Source organism: Gymnoscopelus braueri (genome assembly GCF_963280865.1).
Source record: "Gymnoscopelus braueri genome assembly, chromosome: 11".
Lineage (NCBI taxonomy): Eukaryota > Metazoa > Chordata > Actinopteri > Myctophiformes > Myctophidae > Gymnoscopelus > Gymnoscopelus braueri.
In genome coordinates, this window is record NC_137613.1 from 19,085,982 (window position 1) to 19,103,886 (window position 17,905).

General features: G+C 39.2%; 3 protein-coding genes across 3 annotated transcripts in view; 1 reads left to right on the forward strand and 2 right to left on the reverse strand.

Annotated features, from left to right (window-relative positions):
* Positions 1–17,905, forward strand: part of carmil1 (capping protein regulator and myosin 1 linker 1) — a 361,807-nt gene that overhangs the window by 287,097 nt on the left and 56,805 nt on the right. The gene's annotated exons all lie outside the window — the stretch shown is intronic.
* The window catches only part of LOC308094543 (major histocompatibility complex class I-related gene protein-like), a 59,633-nt gene that overhangs the window by 2,807 nt on the left and 38,921 nt on the right, over positions 1–17,905 (reverse strand). The window lies entirely within an intron of this gene.
* LOC308095498 (uncharacterized protein) overlaps positions 1–17,905 on the reverse strand; it is a 38,369-nt gene that overhangs the window by 2,255 nt on the left and 18,209 nt on the right. Inside the window, exons 11-12 of the mRNA XM_080442555.1 lie at positions 17,770–17,905; positions 16,698–16,811 (exon numbers count right to left, since the gene is read on the reverse strand). The exon at positions 17,770–17,905 is cut by the window's right edge and continues 167 nt beyond it. Of these exons, the coding sequence (XP_080298681.1) occupies positions 16,698–16,811; positions 17,770–17,905 (250 nt within the window). The remainder of the gene's footprint in view (positions 1–16,697; positions 16,812–17,769) is intronic.

Here is a 17,905-nt window from a genome sequence, read left to right on the forward strand (position 1 = left end):
ATGATATATAGCTTGAGAACCAATATGTACGTCATTCTACTGTCTCACCTTTCTTCTTCCTGTACATGGCGACTCCGGTGACAACGGCAGCAACAACAGCAAGAACCACCACAGCGATGATGATGATGATGGTCGTGTTGTCTTCTGGTTCAACTGGAATAATAATAAAAAAAAAAAAAAAGTTAATAACCGGTGAATCATTAATCTAACTTCTTTGGTAATACATCTATACCTCCTTTGGTCCTAATCTCAGTCTTACCCCTGTTGGTCTTGATCAGATTTCGGTCCAGTCTGGTCTTGATGTCCTCTGTGACCCCATAGAGCTGAAACACACACTCGTACTGCTTCCAGTCTTCATGTTTGACTGAGGTCAGGTTCAGGTCAACGCTCGTCTGGAAGGTTCCATCAGGGTTGGGGAGGAGCTCTCCATGGTCCATGTTCTCCTGGAGCTCCTCTCCATCTTTAGCCCAGAAAATTATGAATCTGTCTGGGTAGAAACCTGTAGCGTGACACCTCACTGGAGAGGATGGAGTCTTCTGGAGGAGAGATACAGAGGGAAGCTCTGAGAGAGAGAGAGAGAGAGAGAGAGAGAGAGAGAGAGAGAGAGAGAGAGAGAGAGAGAGAGAGAGAGAGAGAGAGAGAGAGAGAATGGAGAGAAAAAGAGAGAATAGAGGGGAGAGAGAAATATTTTGTTAGTGTTATTTGTTTGAATTTCAATGTGAATTGGTTGACTGCTTTAATTTAGGAATTGTTGCACTTCATGTGCTTCCATCACTATCAGTGGTGGAAGAAGTACTCATATTTTTTAGCAATACCACAATGAAGAAATAATAAATAAAGTAAAGTTCATAAAATCAGTGTAAAAGTATTCATTATGCAGAATGTCCCATTTCACAAAATGTGTCAATTTCTTTAACTGCTTACAACGCGCCACATCGCCACCGCATTGTGAGTTTGTAGATCTGCTATTCTCGAATATCCAAAGTATAAAATAGGGCTCAAGTGTGTTTTGTAAAAAGTACTCTGAGATGTACTGGAGTGTAAAGTATAAAGTATCGATAATTGTAAATACTCAAGTAAAATAAAAGTACCTCAAAATTGTACTTAACCCATTAAAACCGGGAAAGCATGTCATTTCATATTTTAGCTATATAGAAACACAAGTTTCACAAACACAAACACAAAACTTCTCTTCTGGGGGTCCCTGGCACAAAGAACCGTAAATGAAGCCTATTGTTCAGCAATTTCAAATATATATAGCGTCATATCCTATGACACCGGAAATGAATGCTATTGGTTGGGTAGCTTGTCAATCAAGAGTGGGGGCGGGGAATGAATGCTATTGGTTGTGTAGCTTGTCAATCAAATCATCCCGCCCCTCCTAGAGCATACCCTACTTTATCATCAATTTTAAAATAAATGGGACCATAATTTATCAAAATGCATATCATGGTGATTGAAAGAAGAGTTAAAACCAGCGACTGGACTGGATGCATATTGTATTTATGACAATGTTTATTAAGGTAATAAAATCAAGTCAGGGCTTAATGGGTTAAGTACAGTACTTGAGTAAAAGTTACTTCCCACCATTAATGATTATCGGTAATAAATACCTTTGAACAAATGAAATGAAAGAGATGGAGAGATAGAAAATATAGTAAGAGAATAATAGAGAACAGTGAGACAGAAATGGAGAGGGAGCAGGGATGACAAACAGAAAAAAGAAACAGAGATAGAAACAAAGACAATGTGAGAGACACAGAGAGAGAGAGAGAGAGAGAGAGAGAGAGAGAGAGAGAGAGAGAGAGAGAGAGAGAAGAACAAACAGATTATGTGGAGGTGGAGGTCAGAGAGATAAAGAGAGACCCAGACATGTGACACCTTTGTCTCTTCATGTTAAGTACAGATCATCATCACATCATGTTGTACCTGTTCTCTGCAGAATGTTCTTCCCGTAGTTCAGATACTTCTTCAGCCATTCAATGCATGTAGTGGTCAGGTAGTGCTTCCAGAATGCCATCTCAGCGTTGTTTCGTTCCCATTTCTGTTTAGTGATGAAACCCTGTGGTGTTGGAGTGACCCATGTCTCTCTCTTCAGGTCCAATGAGATGAAGTCCTCTCCATCATAACCAAGCTGTTGAAAACCATCAATGTCTCCAGTCTCATCATCCCACTCACAACCATACATGTACTGGAAGATGTGGACACCTGAGAAACAGACAGACAGACAGACAGACAGACAGACAGACAGACAGACAGACAGACAGACAGACAGACAGACAGACAGACAGACAGACAGACAGACAGACAGACAGACAGACAGACAGACAGACAGTTTAGTAAACAACAGACACATCCTACAGTTTGGTGTCAGTGGTTGATATTCAGTTTTTACCACAGAGAACAGACCATCTCACACGCACACGCGCACGCGCACACGCACACGCACACGCACACGCACACGCACACGCACACGCACACGCACACACACACAGTGTCAATATGTTTCTGTCTGTCTTACTCTGTCTGTACTTTTCTGTCCCGGTTTATACTTCGGCTTATGACGGTGTCGTGCACCGAAAATAGCTTGTAGAGCTTGTAGATCTATGAGCAAAATACTGTACATGTATCTATGTCACTGTATAAAGGAGTTTGCATATGCGTGCGTGCGTGCGTGCGTGCGTGCGTGCGTGCGTGCGTGCGTGTTTGTCTGACACCTACGTATATACGTGTGTAGGACTGGCACGATCATGAAAGTTTACTTGATGATTAAATGTCATCCAAATAATTGCGATTAACAATTTAACTGTGTTTTTGGCATTGAACATTGGAATATATGAATACAAATACAATTTCTCTTTGCCTTTTTGGCTTATTTGTAAATAAGAATTGCACAGGGCAGATATGACAGATAACTTAAATATACATTTTCAGAATATTGAAAGAATTGTGGAAATAGACGATCTACAAGCTCGTAGATCGTGGATAGCCGCCTCGAAACCCCCAAATTGCGTGCATATGTACGGCGCTCCCTTTGTGACAAAACCATTTCGGAGGCGCGCAGTCACAGGCGAACTGTCACCCCGTGAATAGCCTGCTGCAACCCTCCTGATTTCGTGTATAAAGGGGCGGGTGTAAAGAGCCGGCGAGAAACTGCGGCTGATCCCATTGGTTCACCGATCTGTCCGTCAACCCCCGCCCCGTTAACACAACATTACGAGCGACGCCCACTGCACTCTGGTTGGTTGGGAAGTGAAACACTTCCTCATACCCAGTACGGGCTATCGTTGGGCCAGGCTTTTATTTTTTAGCAAAACTAAGCAATAAAAGCCTGGAGATCGAGGCTACCCCGTGAAGGACCACCGAGGGAGCTAAGGCGACCGAGTTGCCGTCCTGAACGGTGTGACGTTCGCCTGTGCCTACTCAGCGCCGTTTGAGTTATGTACCGATAGGCACAGAATCGTAAATTTTGTTGTGGGGACTGCTCTGCTTCCGGGTTTTTCCGGGTTGCGACTGGTTACGCCCACCGTGGGACTCGCCGTACATATGCACGCAATTTCGGGGTTTCTAGGCGACTATCCACGGAATGAAGTGCACTCGTTCCGTGCAATGTTACGGTAATCTCTGGAGATCAGGCTGGTGTTGTAGTTACACACACAGAAGTGTGTGTTGTAGTGTAGTTACACACACACATATGTGTGTGTGTTGTAGTGTAGTTACACACACAGATGTGTGTGTTGTAGTGTAGTTACACACACAGATGTGTGTGTTGTAGTGTAGTGTAGTGTGTAGTGCAGTGACAGTTCTGTTGTTTTACATTCACTCTGTTCAAGGAACTGATGAAAAGTTACATTTAACATCATGTTGGTTACAACCAGTTCAATTCAATTCAATTCAATTCAATTCAATTCAATTCAATTCAATTCAATTCAATTCAATTCTATTCAATTCAATTCAATTCAATTCAGTTCAGTCTATATATTGTGTTCATTGACTTCACTGTGTTATCTCCTCATGTGGAGTCTAAAGCCCGATTTATACTTTGTCGATTTATACAACGCGTCGCAGTGCGACGCGTTGTGAGCTTGTAGATCTGCTATTTTCGGTGCGCGACACCGTCGTACGATAAAGTGTTAAATAAGCATAATACTCTGGTTACAGGCTGCTATGTCACTGTATAAGGGAGTGTTTGCATGCGTGCGTGCGTGTGTTGGTGTGTATGTGTGAGTGTGCGAGAAAGTGAGTAAATTAATGTGTGCGTGTGTGTGTGTGTGTGTGTGTGTGTGTGTGTGTGTGTGTGTGTGTGTGCGTGTGCGTGCGTGCGTGCGTGCGTGCGTGCGTGCGTGCGTGCGTGCGTGCGTGCGTGCGTGCGTGCGTGCGTGCGTGTGTGTAGCATGAAGGAAGTTACTGATTGTTTTTCTAACAATGTGAATAAAATCATTTTATCATTATGAAGTGAAACATAAATATACCTCCAGTTTGGTTAAAGCGCTGCTTTGCAATGTCCATGTTGACCTTGAAGGTCTGCTGCTGACCCATTAACTTCTGAGTGTTCCTCTCCCAGTACTGTGGGTCTTCTGCTGTGATCTGGTTCATCCAGTCCTGTTTAGGAACTGCTCTCTTTGTGTTGCTGTCATAGTGAGCCATCTGAACATCATCAACCATCCCAACTGTCACAAACTCTGGGAAGTTTGGGACATCAGAGGATGCAGTGTAGAAGTATTTCAGGGTGTGAGTCACTGTGAGACAAAATGGAAATATAATAATTTAACATTATAATTACACATCGTATTTTAGACACAACAATTAAATGATATGGTTCAATTTGTTTCCAACCAGAGAGAACTTCAAACATAATTTCTGTTTTTATTTCTGTCAGTCTGTCTGTCTGTCTGTACCTTCACTGTTTCAACATGTCTGTCTTTGTCCATCTGTCTGTTTGTTTGTCTTTCTGACTCTTTGTTAAAGTAGCCTCGTGTGGCCAGACTTTATCACTTTTCACACCGGCAGATTCGTCTGGTTTCCAGGCTATTGTTAAAGTTTAATTATTTATAACAGCCTGCTATAGACCGCCGAAGTCTGACGTCATTTACACATCCTTTGTTTGTCTACCTGGTTCGCAGTTTTCCACCCCCGTTCTGAATCCCATACACGTATTTAATATCGCGTCAAATAAGAACTGTGTTCCAAAAATAAACAAATGACCCCGGCGGGGTGACTCTTATGAATATGAAGCATCAACTGATGGTGAGAAAACGCTAATGTTACTTCCGCCGAATTAGTTACATTTTCGCCAGAAACAGACTGTATCAAATATAAGTGACTGACTATCATAAACGATACAGAACCTCCTCCCTGACAATAACGCCGACACGCTGTGTTTATTTTTGGACCACAATTCTTATATGAGACGATTCTAAGATGACCCAATGTTATTCTCCATAGAGAAATTACTTCCGCAAACCTGGGGATGAACGAGTGACGTCAGGACTTCGGTGCTCTATAAATACAGTCAGCAAAGGAACCTGATTTCAGGTGGAAATAACTACAGTACAGAGCGCCCTCCAGTGGCTATACTGTCATACTGCTGAATGGAGACGTTTACTGAGTGGTGACAAAACTGTGATAAATAAATATGTTAAATAATAAAGTATATTAAAAGTCTGCGTTTTCATAACATGGTTGAACTAGAAAGGCTTAAACGCGATGTCTCCATATTTCAACTTTTTATGTTGTTTCGTAAATTAATGCCTGCCTACTTCAACATAAGAGAGTCGTACAAAAGTAGGCTAGTGAAAATATAGCAGATCTTACTACAAGCTACCAATTCATAGCGATGTGATGCGTTATGAGTTTAATACAGATTGGCTATTTTCACTAATTATTTATTTATTCAATTACATTTTGATATAATAAAAAAAAGGAATGGTTTCGGACATGCAAGGTTTCCACCTGACAGCAACATATTTAATGACAAACGAGCATTCCGTTTTAAAAAGCCAGGTAGGCCTAATGTCTCAGAGCTGTTATCCTACTCAGTAACTGAAGTAAATAACAGTGAATGCAATCATGTATAAACTACTACAACAGTTTAAATGAAATCATTGAAGCATGGCTTTACCTGGAGATGCGACCTGGCAAAACAGTAGTCCTAATAGCAAAATAAACTCCTTCATCCTGACGTGTAGTCACTAAATGTAAATAAAAGTAGAGCTCAGTGTCTGCTGTCTCCACACTGTAGACCTAGTTGTCATAATGAGTTGTTCAGCTCTTTATATCATGATGAGGAGGAGGAGGAGGTACCAACTCACACTTCTAGCCAATAGAAATCAACAAGTGCTGTTGCATCATGTGTTTCTAGGAGGATTTCACCAACACAGGTTTTAAATTGAAAGTAAAATTAGAGAATGATGGTTTAGACGTACTTGTTTAACAGCATTGCCTAGGTTAATGTTGTCTTTGTTTGGTATAAACTATTTCCTAAAACAACTGCAGCTACATCACATCCTCCACCCTTATCTAAATGTATAGGCTTAACAGCATGGAGCCCATCAGAGAGGTGATGGTGATATACTGTGCATGATGTAGCCCAGTATTTCCCAAACTGTGGTCGCGACCCCCAGGGAGGTCCCCAAATTATTTTGGGGGGTCCCCAGATGATTAGCTTAATGTGCAACATTGTTTTCTCACTCAACAGTAAACAAACCAACATACAGCACATTTCTAAAGTGGCAATTTAATGACTTTTAAGACCCTTTTAATACCAAAATGGCCAAATTGTCAAATATTATGTAAGAAAGAGGCAAACATTGTGAAAATAGCCGATCTACAAGCTCCCAACGCCTCACAGTGCGAGGCGTTGTGAGCTTGTAGTTCGGCTATTTTCACAATATTTGTCTGTGGAACCGAGTCAAACTAAATGTAATGCCTATAAGTGCTTGTCAGGGTGGGGGGGTCCCCAGTTCAAATATGATTATTTTGGGGGGTCTTGGCCTGAACAGTTTGGGAACCCTTGATGTATTATATTACGATGGGGGTCCATGGGGGACTGAAACCTGACCCACTGTGAGTGGGTCCCTGTTATTATTGATGATAACCTTCGCCTTCATCAAAAAAGCTCAACCTCCATGCACAGAATTTCTGCAGAGAATGTAAGTAACACCCCCAACACTGGACCATCCAGGCCTCATGTAGCAGACGTGTGCCCCTGACATGAACGTACAGCAGGCCTATATGTATCTGCCCAAGATATGATGTTTTTGTTGTTGTTTTGATTGACTAATTGATTGATTACTTTATTAGACAGAAATGCAAACAGCATGAGGTACAGTCACACATTTGGGCTAAAAGGATAACACAAAAAAGGGACCTGGGGACTTTCCATTGTGGTCCATTGTTGTTGTTGTTTTTATTTGTTTGCATCTCCAGCACCAGCACACTTCAACCAGCTTCTCCTTTACTTTGATGACACTTAATATGAAAATATGTTATGAATCCATTATGCTCTATTTAATGACTAGGGAAACACAGGAAATAACAAAAGAAAAGGCTCCAGTTCTGAATATGAAAGTTTGTTATGACCTTAATGTGCACTGAGTGTAACAAGATTTATTTAGGAGGTTGATTGATGTAGAGCTGAGGATCAAATCATTTTCAGGTGTGGTGGTGATCCAGGCACTCAGGGAGGGGCGTGACAGACCTGAAACAGAGAGAGAGACAACTCTCTTCTAAAGAAAGCCAGAGGCATATGGAGGTATAAGACCGTCCCAGATCTCTGGGTTTCATGGTGAATGTTCACCTCCAGACCTGCATGGTGCAATGTGTGAGGTAGAGTGTCTAAATGTTAAGTGTTGGTGTGTGTCTCCACCAGTGTTGGAATAGTTACTACAACATAGTAATATGTTACTTATTACATATTACTTGTTTAAAAAGTAATGTAGTTACTTTACTTATTACTCCCTGCCAAAAGTAACTAGTTACTTATTACTTAGTTACTTTTTTTTCTCGCCCCCAGTAATTGCATCCTTTCTCCCCAAAAGTCTGACTTTGCATTTTCAACATTAGCAGTTGTTTTTTTTCTCTTTTCTGCAGCCTACATTGTAAAATCCTCATTGTTGATTTAACTCTGAAAAGTGTTCTGTACACATGACGGGTCCATTTGGTTCTATTTGTACACTCATTTCAATTATATTAACACTAAGACTTTTACTGTGTATGAATTCATAACTTACAGACTAAATGAAAACCATTTGACTATGAATTGAATACTAAGGACCTCAATGGAAACAAGACCGCAAAGACTTTTTTGGAAGTATTTTAAATGTATTTCATGTGTTTTTTGCCCAAAAAAAATTCAAATTCAAACACCTGGGCTCAAACAGATAATGACTCATCATGAGACACATTCTTTGAACAACTTCTGTTGTTTATTAAACAAAATGTATTCTAATAAAATACAGATGTGAGCAATAGGCTATTAGGCAAGTCACCAGCAGCATATTGCCCATTGCTGCCCAATGCCCACTTAACTGTAGGCCTAGACTAGTACATAGGCTGCTAGGAAGTGGAACACACTTTTGTTTTTTCCCCCTGATATTTTGTTTTGTGTCCTGAATGATGCACTAAATATCAGTCAGACAGAATGATTGTTTTGAAGTTTACATTACCTACATTTTCTTCTACATCCACGATGATATGTGTTGATATGGGAGCCTTTTTATTTTATTAGAATACATTTGTTTACAAAGAAATTAAGCACTTCATGAAGAGGTTTTTTGTTTAATTGGTTGCTGTCAGATAAAAGGTTTTTGAGAGGCTCCGCTCTAGACCGGATCAGCAAGCAGCCTGCATAGCAACTGGATCCCAACCAGTCTACCATTATATCAATTGACCAAAAACAACACAGGATCAAATAAACACACTCAAACCCAGAGTACCACCAAGGCTCGTGAAAAAAAGTAATAAATTACTTTTTGAAAAAAAGTAAAGGTAATAATATTACTCAAAACGTGAAAGTAATTAGTTACGTTACTAGTTACTGGGAAAAAGTAATAATATTACTTTAAGTTACATATTACTTTAGTTACTTTCCAACACTGGTCTCCACACTGGTCACCGCTGGTGTCAATCTGCACTATCTGGGGTTCTGCCAGGAAGTCCAGGATCCAGTTGCAGAGGGTGATGTTAAGTCCTATAGGGCTCTGAGCTTGGTTATGTGCTTACTGCTAGAGGGCACAATGGTGTTGAATGTAGACCCATGTAGGCCAGTGGTTCTCAAACTTTCATTGTCAAGGACCCCCCAATGATATTTATTTGGCTGCGGACCCCCATCTCTTTAAAAATGCAAATATTAAAAGATTTACACACTTTTTAAGGATTAAAAAGAAAATAGCAGATCTGCTATTTTTGAATAGGCAAAGTATAAAATATGATTAAGTGGTTAAAATGATTGTGACGCTATATTAACTAGGCCTAATAATGACTTTTTGAAACATACTATTTGCATTGTTTTCTGTTACATAGATTATTTATTTATTTAAACCATTAAAGTGAGTTAATTCGGACAAAAGAACCTGATGGCAGACTGTGTCGAAAGCCTTCCTCAAGTCAAGAAACACGACAGTAACACAGGGATTCCTATCCAATAGACCCTTTATCCTCTCAATGAGCACACAATCGGCTGCTTCTGTGGGATGGCGGGCATGGAACCCAAACTGCATGGGATGCAGTGGGGTATGACCTTTGTCAAGATGTTTAATGATCAAAATTGGCTATCCATTTCTCTGCCACCTTTGAGATGACAGAGAGGATACTGATGGGCCTCTAATTGTTCACGTTTAGAGACAGATTTAAAAATAGGTGTGATGGTGGCCTCCTTCCACACTGATGAAACTGTACTAATACCTGATTGACAAGTTGACCAGATGTGTGATAGATAGGTTGCAATAATGATTCCTTATGTAGCTTAAAATAGTTTGTGTCCAGCCCGTACACATCTTTAGCTTTGGAACAATTTAGTATTCCAATGTTTTATGTCACTTCTGAGATTTCTTCCAGGTTAAAAACAGGTTGTTCACTATTAATAATAGGGCTGGAAAGAAACTTGGAGGCTTTAAAAAGTTGTGTAATCTCAGAAACCAAGTTCAGGAAAAAAATCATTGAACTTACATGCTAGCGTACAGTATATGGATCCTTCACCAGTTTACCATCACAATTCAACACTGGGCTTTGTTGTGGGCTATTGGGCTTTAGCTCCATGAAGCCCATCACACGGATGAAGTGATATAGCCCAGTGGTTCTCAAAGTGGGGTCCGAGGACCCCCCAGGGGTCCTTGAGGGGGTTCCAGGGGGTCCCCAGCTAAAGTAGTAACCATTATCTATATGTTATACATTGGCTATTCAAAAATAGCAGATGTACAAGCCCTCAGCGCGTCACTTCGTGCCGCGCTGAGGGCTTGTACATCTGCTATTTTTGAAACATTTTTGAAAAATCTCAATAAACGTTTGCAACATTTTTAATTTACACAAATCTTTTCTTCTCGGGGGGGTCCCTGGCACGGAACCTTTTCAGACGGGGGGTCCGCGGCCAAATACATAGGCCTATCAATTTGGGGGTCCTCGACATGAAAAAGTTTGAGAACCACTGATATAGCCTATACTGACCCCTTCATGGGTCACTCTACAACACGATTGGGCCCGTGTTCGGCCGGCCAATTACAAAGCAGAATTCTGTGACATAAATTCCGATTAAACCTACACCTTCATCACCATAAGTATAAAATGCGTCAGCGTTTCTTTCCTCCATTCTTTGTAGATCTATAGATTCTACAAACAATGGGACATTAATACAAAGCACAAAGCTGGCCATGCACAGAATGTCAACAGGGAGACCCAGGGTTGTAACTCCCCCATAATGAGGCTCCTCTACTGGGCTGTACAACACCCAGAGCAGAGACATGCACTAATCTGTGGTGGAAGAAGTCATCTTTTTTACTTAAAACCCATTAAGACCGGGGGAACGCATCTTGTGTGTAATTTTTAGATTTCTTTGGGCTATTCAAAAATAGCAGATCTACAAGCTCATAGCGCGGCACTCGGTGCCGCGCTATGAGCTTGTAGATCTGCTATTTTTGAAAAAATCGTGGAAATTGTGTGCAAATCTTTGAATATAGATATTTTTTAAAGTGAACATTTTTAACTTAAATCTTTGCTTCTGGGGGATTCTACAAATGTCTTTTAAATCCTAACATTTTTTTTTTTGGAAAAAAACTTATTTTGCTATAATATCAGTGGTTTTCAAACATTTTTCACGTCAAAGCCCTCCTAATATGATATGTATTTGTCCGCAGACCCCCCCCCCCCATCTCAAAATATGTTGTTCCAGGGACCCCCAGAAGCAATTCATATTTTTGTTAAAAATATATATATTTATACTCAAAGATTTGCACACATTTTCACGATTCTTTTTCAAAAATAGCCCATCTATAAGCTCATGCTATGAGCTTGTATTTTTGAATAGCCAAAGAAATGACACAGACACGCTCCCGGCCTTAAAGGGTTAACCCATTAAGACCTGGAACGCATCTGTGTCATCTTCAGATTTCTTTGGCTATTCAAAAATAGCAGATATACAAGCTCATAGCGCGGCACCGAGTGTCGCGCTATGAGCTTGTAGATCTGCAATTTTTGAAAAAACAATTGTGAAAATGTGTGCAAATCTTTGAATATATATACATTTTTTTACTCAAATCTTTGCTTCTGGGGGGTCCTTGGAACAACATATTTTGAGATGGGGGTCCACAGCGAAATATATATATAATTTTGGGGGTCCTTGACATGAAAAAGTTTGAGAACCACTGATTATAGCAACATATTGTACGTTTAGAAAAAAAACTGTTAGGATTCAGAAGACATTTGTAGAATCCCCAGAAGCAAAGATTTGAGTTAGCGGCAGTGCCACGCTATGAGCTTGTAGATCTGCTATTTTTGAATAGCCAAAGTATAAAATATGGATAAAGGGGTTAAAATTATTGTGATGTTTTATTAACTAATTGTGCTGGGGACCCCCTGGTACCCCCCCCCAAGGATCCCTAGGGGTCCCCGGACCCCACTTTGAGAACCAATGCTATAGGGCTCTGGGCTTAATGGTGATGAGCTTGGAGGACACAGTGGTGTTGAATATTGAACTGTAGTCAATGATCAACATTCTGATCTGATTTTAGTCAAATATAACCTGAACAAACATCTACCCAATCACACTGACATGGTTTAAATGAATGGAATTAATGTTGCCAAAGAAAATGAATATGGAGCATCATGTGTTCTTTGGTTGTGTATATAAATGCTTCTCAAAGTGGGGTCTGGGGATCCTTGAGGGGGTCCCCAGCAAAGTTAGTTGATAAAGCACCACGATCAGTTTAGTCAATTTGGCTATTCGAAAATAGCCATTCTACAAGCGCACAATGCATAGCATCGTGGTGAGCATGGTGAGCTTGTAGATCTGCTATTTTGAAACATTTTGAAAAAATGTCTCCCGTCCAGGGTAAACTAAACTGTTTCTCCCTTCTTTGTCCTTTGTTTAGGGTTGACTGCAGGTGTGGTGGTCTCAAAAACGTAAAGGAAAACTGGCAGAAAAAGACTTTTAACACATGAAGACCGGGAACGCATCTGTGTAGTTAAACCATTATTTTACACTTTGACTCTTCATTTATTTATTTTTTGTGAAAATTTGTGCAAATCTTTGAATATGTATTTTTTAAAGCAAACATTTGTACCTCAAATCTTTGCTTCTGGGGGTCCCTGGAACTAAATATTTTACAAATGTTTGCTTTAAAAAATATATATTCAAAAATGTGTGCAAATTTAAGATTTTTTCAAAAATAGCAGATATACAAGCTCATAGCGCGGCACTCGGTGCCGCGCTATGAGCTTGTATATCTGCTGTTTTTGAATAGCCAAAGAAATCTAAAAAATGACAGAGAAGCAGCAGATATACAATTCAAAAACAGCAGATATACAAGCTCATAGCACGGCACTCAATGCCGCGCTATGAGCTTGTATATCTGCTGTTTTTGAATAGCCAAAGAAATCTAAAAAATGACAGAGAAGCGTTCCCGGATTGAACGGGTTAAGGAAGACTCCTTAGACAGAGACTAAGACAAATGTATTTATTTGAACATGCTCATAAAGTGCTCTGTGCTCAAAGTGAAAGGTGCAGAAACAGCAGAAAACCTTTGGGTCATACATCACTGACGAAGGTCCTATGACCCAAACGTTTGCTGCTGTTTTTGCACCTTTCACTTTGAGCACAGAGCACTTGATGAGCATGTTGAAATAAAATACATATATCTATCTCTGTCTAAGGAGTCTTCCTTAAAGGTTTTTGTATTAGCGAGTCTTTTTTCCTGACAGTTTTCCTTTGTGAAACTCTCTCAACAGATTAATGTTAACAGACAGTATAGACGACTGTTTGGAAACAACCAGTCACTTTTTTTTTAAAGGTTTATGGTCATACTAAATACTCTATATATCACATATTTGACACAATGACAGATATTGATTTATGACTTTAAAAGAAAGAAGCAGACATCTGGCTTATTTGGGACTTTATTAAAAATTCAATAAGCATCAGACCTTTAAATGAACGTAACAAACATTCTTCATTTAGTAGACATAGTCCAATTTAGATTCTTAATTATTCTTGATACGTTAAAAACTACTTAAAGCTGCACTATGTAACTTTCCTCTTCTACCCCTAGATTTGAACCCGGTTTCCTGCGTAAGTGCTGACATTTTTACCATTGAGCTAATAGAGCCTGCCTGCTTGCTCAGGGGATAAATTGAATCTTGACCATCAGGTCAAAATTCATGTCAGATCCTGTGTCTAGGTGAGACATGACCTTTGACACGATCTAAATGTCTCAATAGAAGAGCAGGGAGACACAATACAACCACCCCGATTATATAAGTTATATTGTATTAACATACTCTACCATACAGATTGGACAAAATCTAATTTTATACATAAAAAATAGTTACATAGTGCAGCTTTAATTAACAGAGGTCTGAACACAACCCCTCACAACCAATCTAGTTTATATTAGAAAATAGAAAATTCAACATGTACAGACTATATTCGTACACAGGCTTTTTACAATGCAACCAACCCAACAGCCTTAAACACACTTTTGATAACAGGAAAATAACATTACAATATTTACATCACGGGAAAATCAAATAAGGACTGTATGTGTGTGTGTGTGTGAGCGTGCAGGTTTGTATGTACAGTATGTATACATCTTCATGTTGATGTCATATGTGTGTTACTGTGTGTATACAAATGTGTACTGTATGTGCTTGAGTGCGGTATTCATGTGTGGTATTGTTGTGTGTGTGTGTGTGTGTGTGTGTGTGTGTGTGTGTGTGTGTGTGTGTGTGTGTGTGTGTGTGTGTGTGTGTGTGTGTGTGTGTGTGTGTGTGTGTGTGTGTGTGTGTGTGTGTGTGTATGTGTGTAATTGGGTAACACATGACTAAAAATATCACCAGAAGATCCGAACGGTAATGGTAAAAATTAATTAAGGGTTGTAAATGATCTTTTATAAATGTCCACGTCTACAGTGTTATTACTGTACATATTCAGTAGCAATAAGTGCTGGATGATGTGTTTGTTTTGTTCAGGACCTCAACTCACTACTTATGTCAACAGACGGAATAGCGTCATTCAAGTCAATCAAACATTATATGATTCATAAGCTGGTGATCAAATGTTGTGTATCCAGCTGATAGCTTAAGATGTTCTCCAGAATTATTACTGACATAATGTGATGACATCATAAAGAGAAATAAACAATTAGCACATCTATACTTTTCTTTAATAATATAAAGAGCATTTTGTAAAGGTGTAAGGTGGACATTTATAAATATTCATAAGGAATTATTACACATGGCAAAAAAAACAAGATTTAGAGGGTGATTTTCAGGATGTAATCCATCACTGATTATTACCTACCAAACGTTTTTATTACTAACATAGTCCAACTCAATAAACCAGATGATGTCTGGGACATGATAATACCATCCTTACCATCCTATGTCTGAACTTTGTTCAGAATGGTTAGATCAAGGGTTCCCAAACCTTTCAGTCCACAACCCCCCAAAATACTCATATTTGAACTGGGGACCCCCCACCCTGACAAGCACTTGGAATTGTAGGCATTACATTTAGTTTGACTCGGTTCCACAGATAAACATTGTGAAAATAGCCTCGCAGTGGGTCGTTGTGAGCTTGTAGATTGGCTATTTTCACAACGTTTGTCTCTTTCTTGCGTAATACAGTATGTGACAATTTGGCCAATTAACTTTAGAAATGTGCAGATACCCTGTATACACTTATACTGTATGTTGGAGCCCCAGTTTGGGAACCAGTAGGTTAGATGACATTAAATGGTCAGTTTATTCTAATTCACCTCTACGTTGAATAACATCACTGATATCTAAAATTTGTTAAATTCTCTTTTAAACATTTCTCAAAAAGTTGCATATTTTGAAAGTCTGCATAATCTGATTAAGTTTTTATAACTGTAATGGATCACTGACCCTTGTTTGTAATGATTTATGAATGGTTTATAACACACTTCTCACAGCATTTGAAGAGAGAGAAAGGGGGAGAATGTCTCCACTTGCTCCAGGTCATCTGTCTGCAAACCTAAAATGACACAAATTAAAACATAAGAGAGAACACAAAAATACCAACTCATCATTCAAAAAGTAATTTTCCAAAATGATATACATCAGTTTGGGAAGGTAAATGATAACATAATCTCATCAACTGTAAATTATACATTATACATAAACTTAAATTATATGTATATATACTGTATGTATTCTGGAAAATAATTTGCTTTGTCTCCTCACTATCTCTTTCATCTCCCTCTGGTCAAAGCTACATTACTTTTAACTATTGAGGTAACCAAACACAATTTCAATCAGTGGTCAGATTAAACACTCATTCAATAAAATGACAACACATTGGAGAGGGTGATCATTATGTCTAAACAATGTTATGTATAACTTAAGAAAACCTGAGTTTTGCCAGAGGTGTAAATAGTTTAATTCATAGCAATCCAACCACATTGTATAACTTTTACCATTAATAAGCTCTAGTCCTGGGGTCCCATAGTACAGCTTGGCTTTCATTGTAAACGTCTAATTAGGGCCAGATTTGGACATGGGCCACCAAGTGCATGAAATTAAAGAACTAGAACAGAAACATAGAAACAGCCTGGGGCCCCGGGACCAGAGAGAATCACTATCTAATATCAACATGACTTACTATGTGCAACAAGGTGTCTCTGGCCTTTATGCATCTGGATTCAGCTTCTTCATCTCAGAAGCTGTAATGTAAAGAAAATACATAGTTATGATACGTCATCAACTACCACTGACTACTTCCTGTTATACACAGACAACATCTGAAAACAACTCCTGACTCCTTTGTGCAACTGTTTACAGTCAATGATGTTGAATGTACAGTGGATCAGTGGATTATCAGACCAGATGTAAAAAATAAAGTACTACTTACGAGATGGAGAGGGTGGAGCTGGAAGAAATGGGTAAAGAGATGTCACTGCAGTTAGCACCATAATAATGCAATGATATATAGCTTGAGAACCAATATGTACGTCATTCTACTGTCTCACCTTTCTTCTTCCTGGACATGCCGACTCTGGTGACAACGGCAGCAACAACAGCAAGAACAGAAAGAACCACCACAGCGATGATGATGATGATGGTCATGTTGTCTTCTGGTTCAACTGTATAAAATACAAAAAAACAGAGACAAAATAGAGGAATTATCTTAACCCTTTAAGACCGGGAACGCATCTGTGTCATTTTAAGATTTCTTTGGCTATTAAAAAAATAGCAGATATACAAGCTCATAGCGCGCTATGAGCTTGTTTTAAAAGTTACGTTTAAAAAAAGTAGTTTTTTAAAGCAAACATTTTTAACTAAAATCTTTGCTTCTGGGGGTCCCTGGAACAAAATATTTTGAGATGAGGGTCCACGGCCAAATACATATAATTTTGGGGATCCTTGACATGAAAATGTTTTGAGCACCATTGATATCATAGCAACATACGTTTTTTCAAAAAACTGTTGGATATTTAGAAGACATTTGTAGAATCCCCAGAAGCAAAGTTTTGAGTTACAAATGTTCGCTTTATATAATAAAATATATTAAAAAATATATATATATTCAAAGTTTTGCAAAAATGTTCACCATTTAAAAAAAATAGCAGATCTACAAGCTCATAGCGCGGCACTCGGTGCCACGCTATGAGCTTGTAGATCTGCTATTTTTGAATAGCCCAACGAAATCTAAAATGACAGATACGTTGCCAGTTTTAATGGGTTAAAACACAACATCCATCCATCCATACAATGTATGGATGTATGATACATCCATCCATACATCCATCCATATCTGACAGTATATCTGTGTGTCTGTCTGTCAGTCTATATGTCTGTCTATTTTTTTCTATGGATAGAGTTATTATGGACCAAATCAATGTGTTCAGTACAGGGGACTCGCTCTAATCTAGTCTATATTACATCTGTGATTGGGTTTTACATTATGGTCATGTGATCCAGCTGTAGAAATGTTGTTTAAACTGATCTGAGTCTTAGATGAATTGTTAACCAGTTAATTGATTTGATCTAATTTCTTTGGTAGTACATCTATACCTCCTTTAGTCCTAATCTCAGTCTTACCCCAGTTGGTCTTGATCAGATTTCGGTCCAGTCTGGTCTTGATGTCCTCTGTGACCCTATAGAGCTGAAACACACACTCGTACTGCTTCCAGTCTTCATGTTTGACTGAGGTCAGGTTCAGGTCAACGCTCATCTG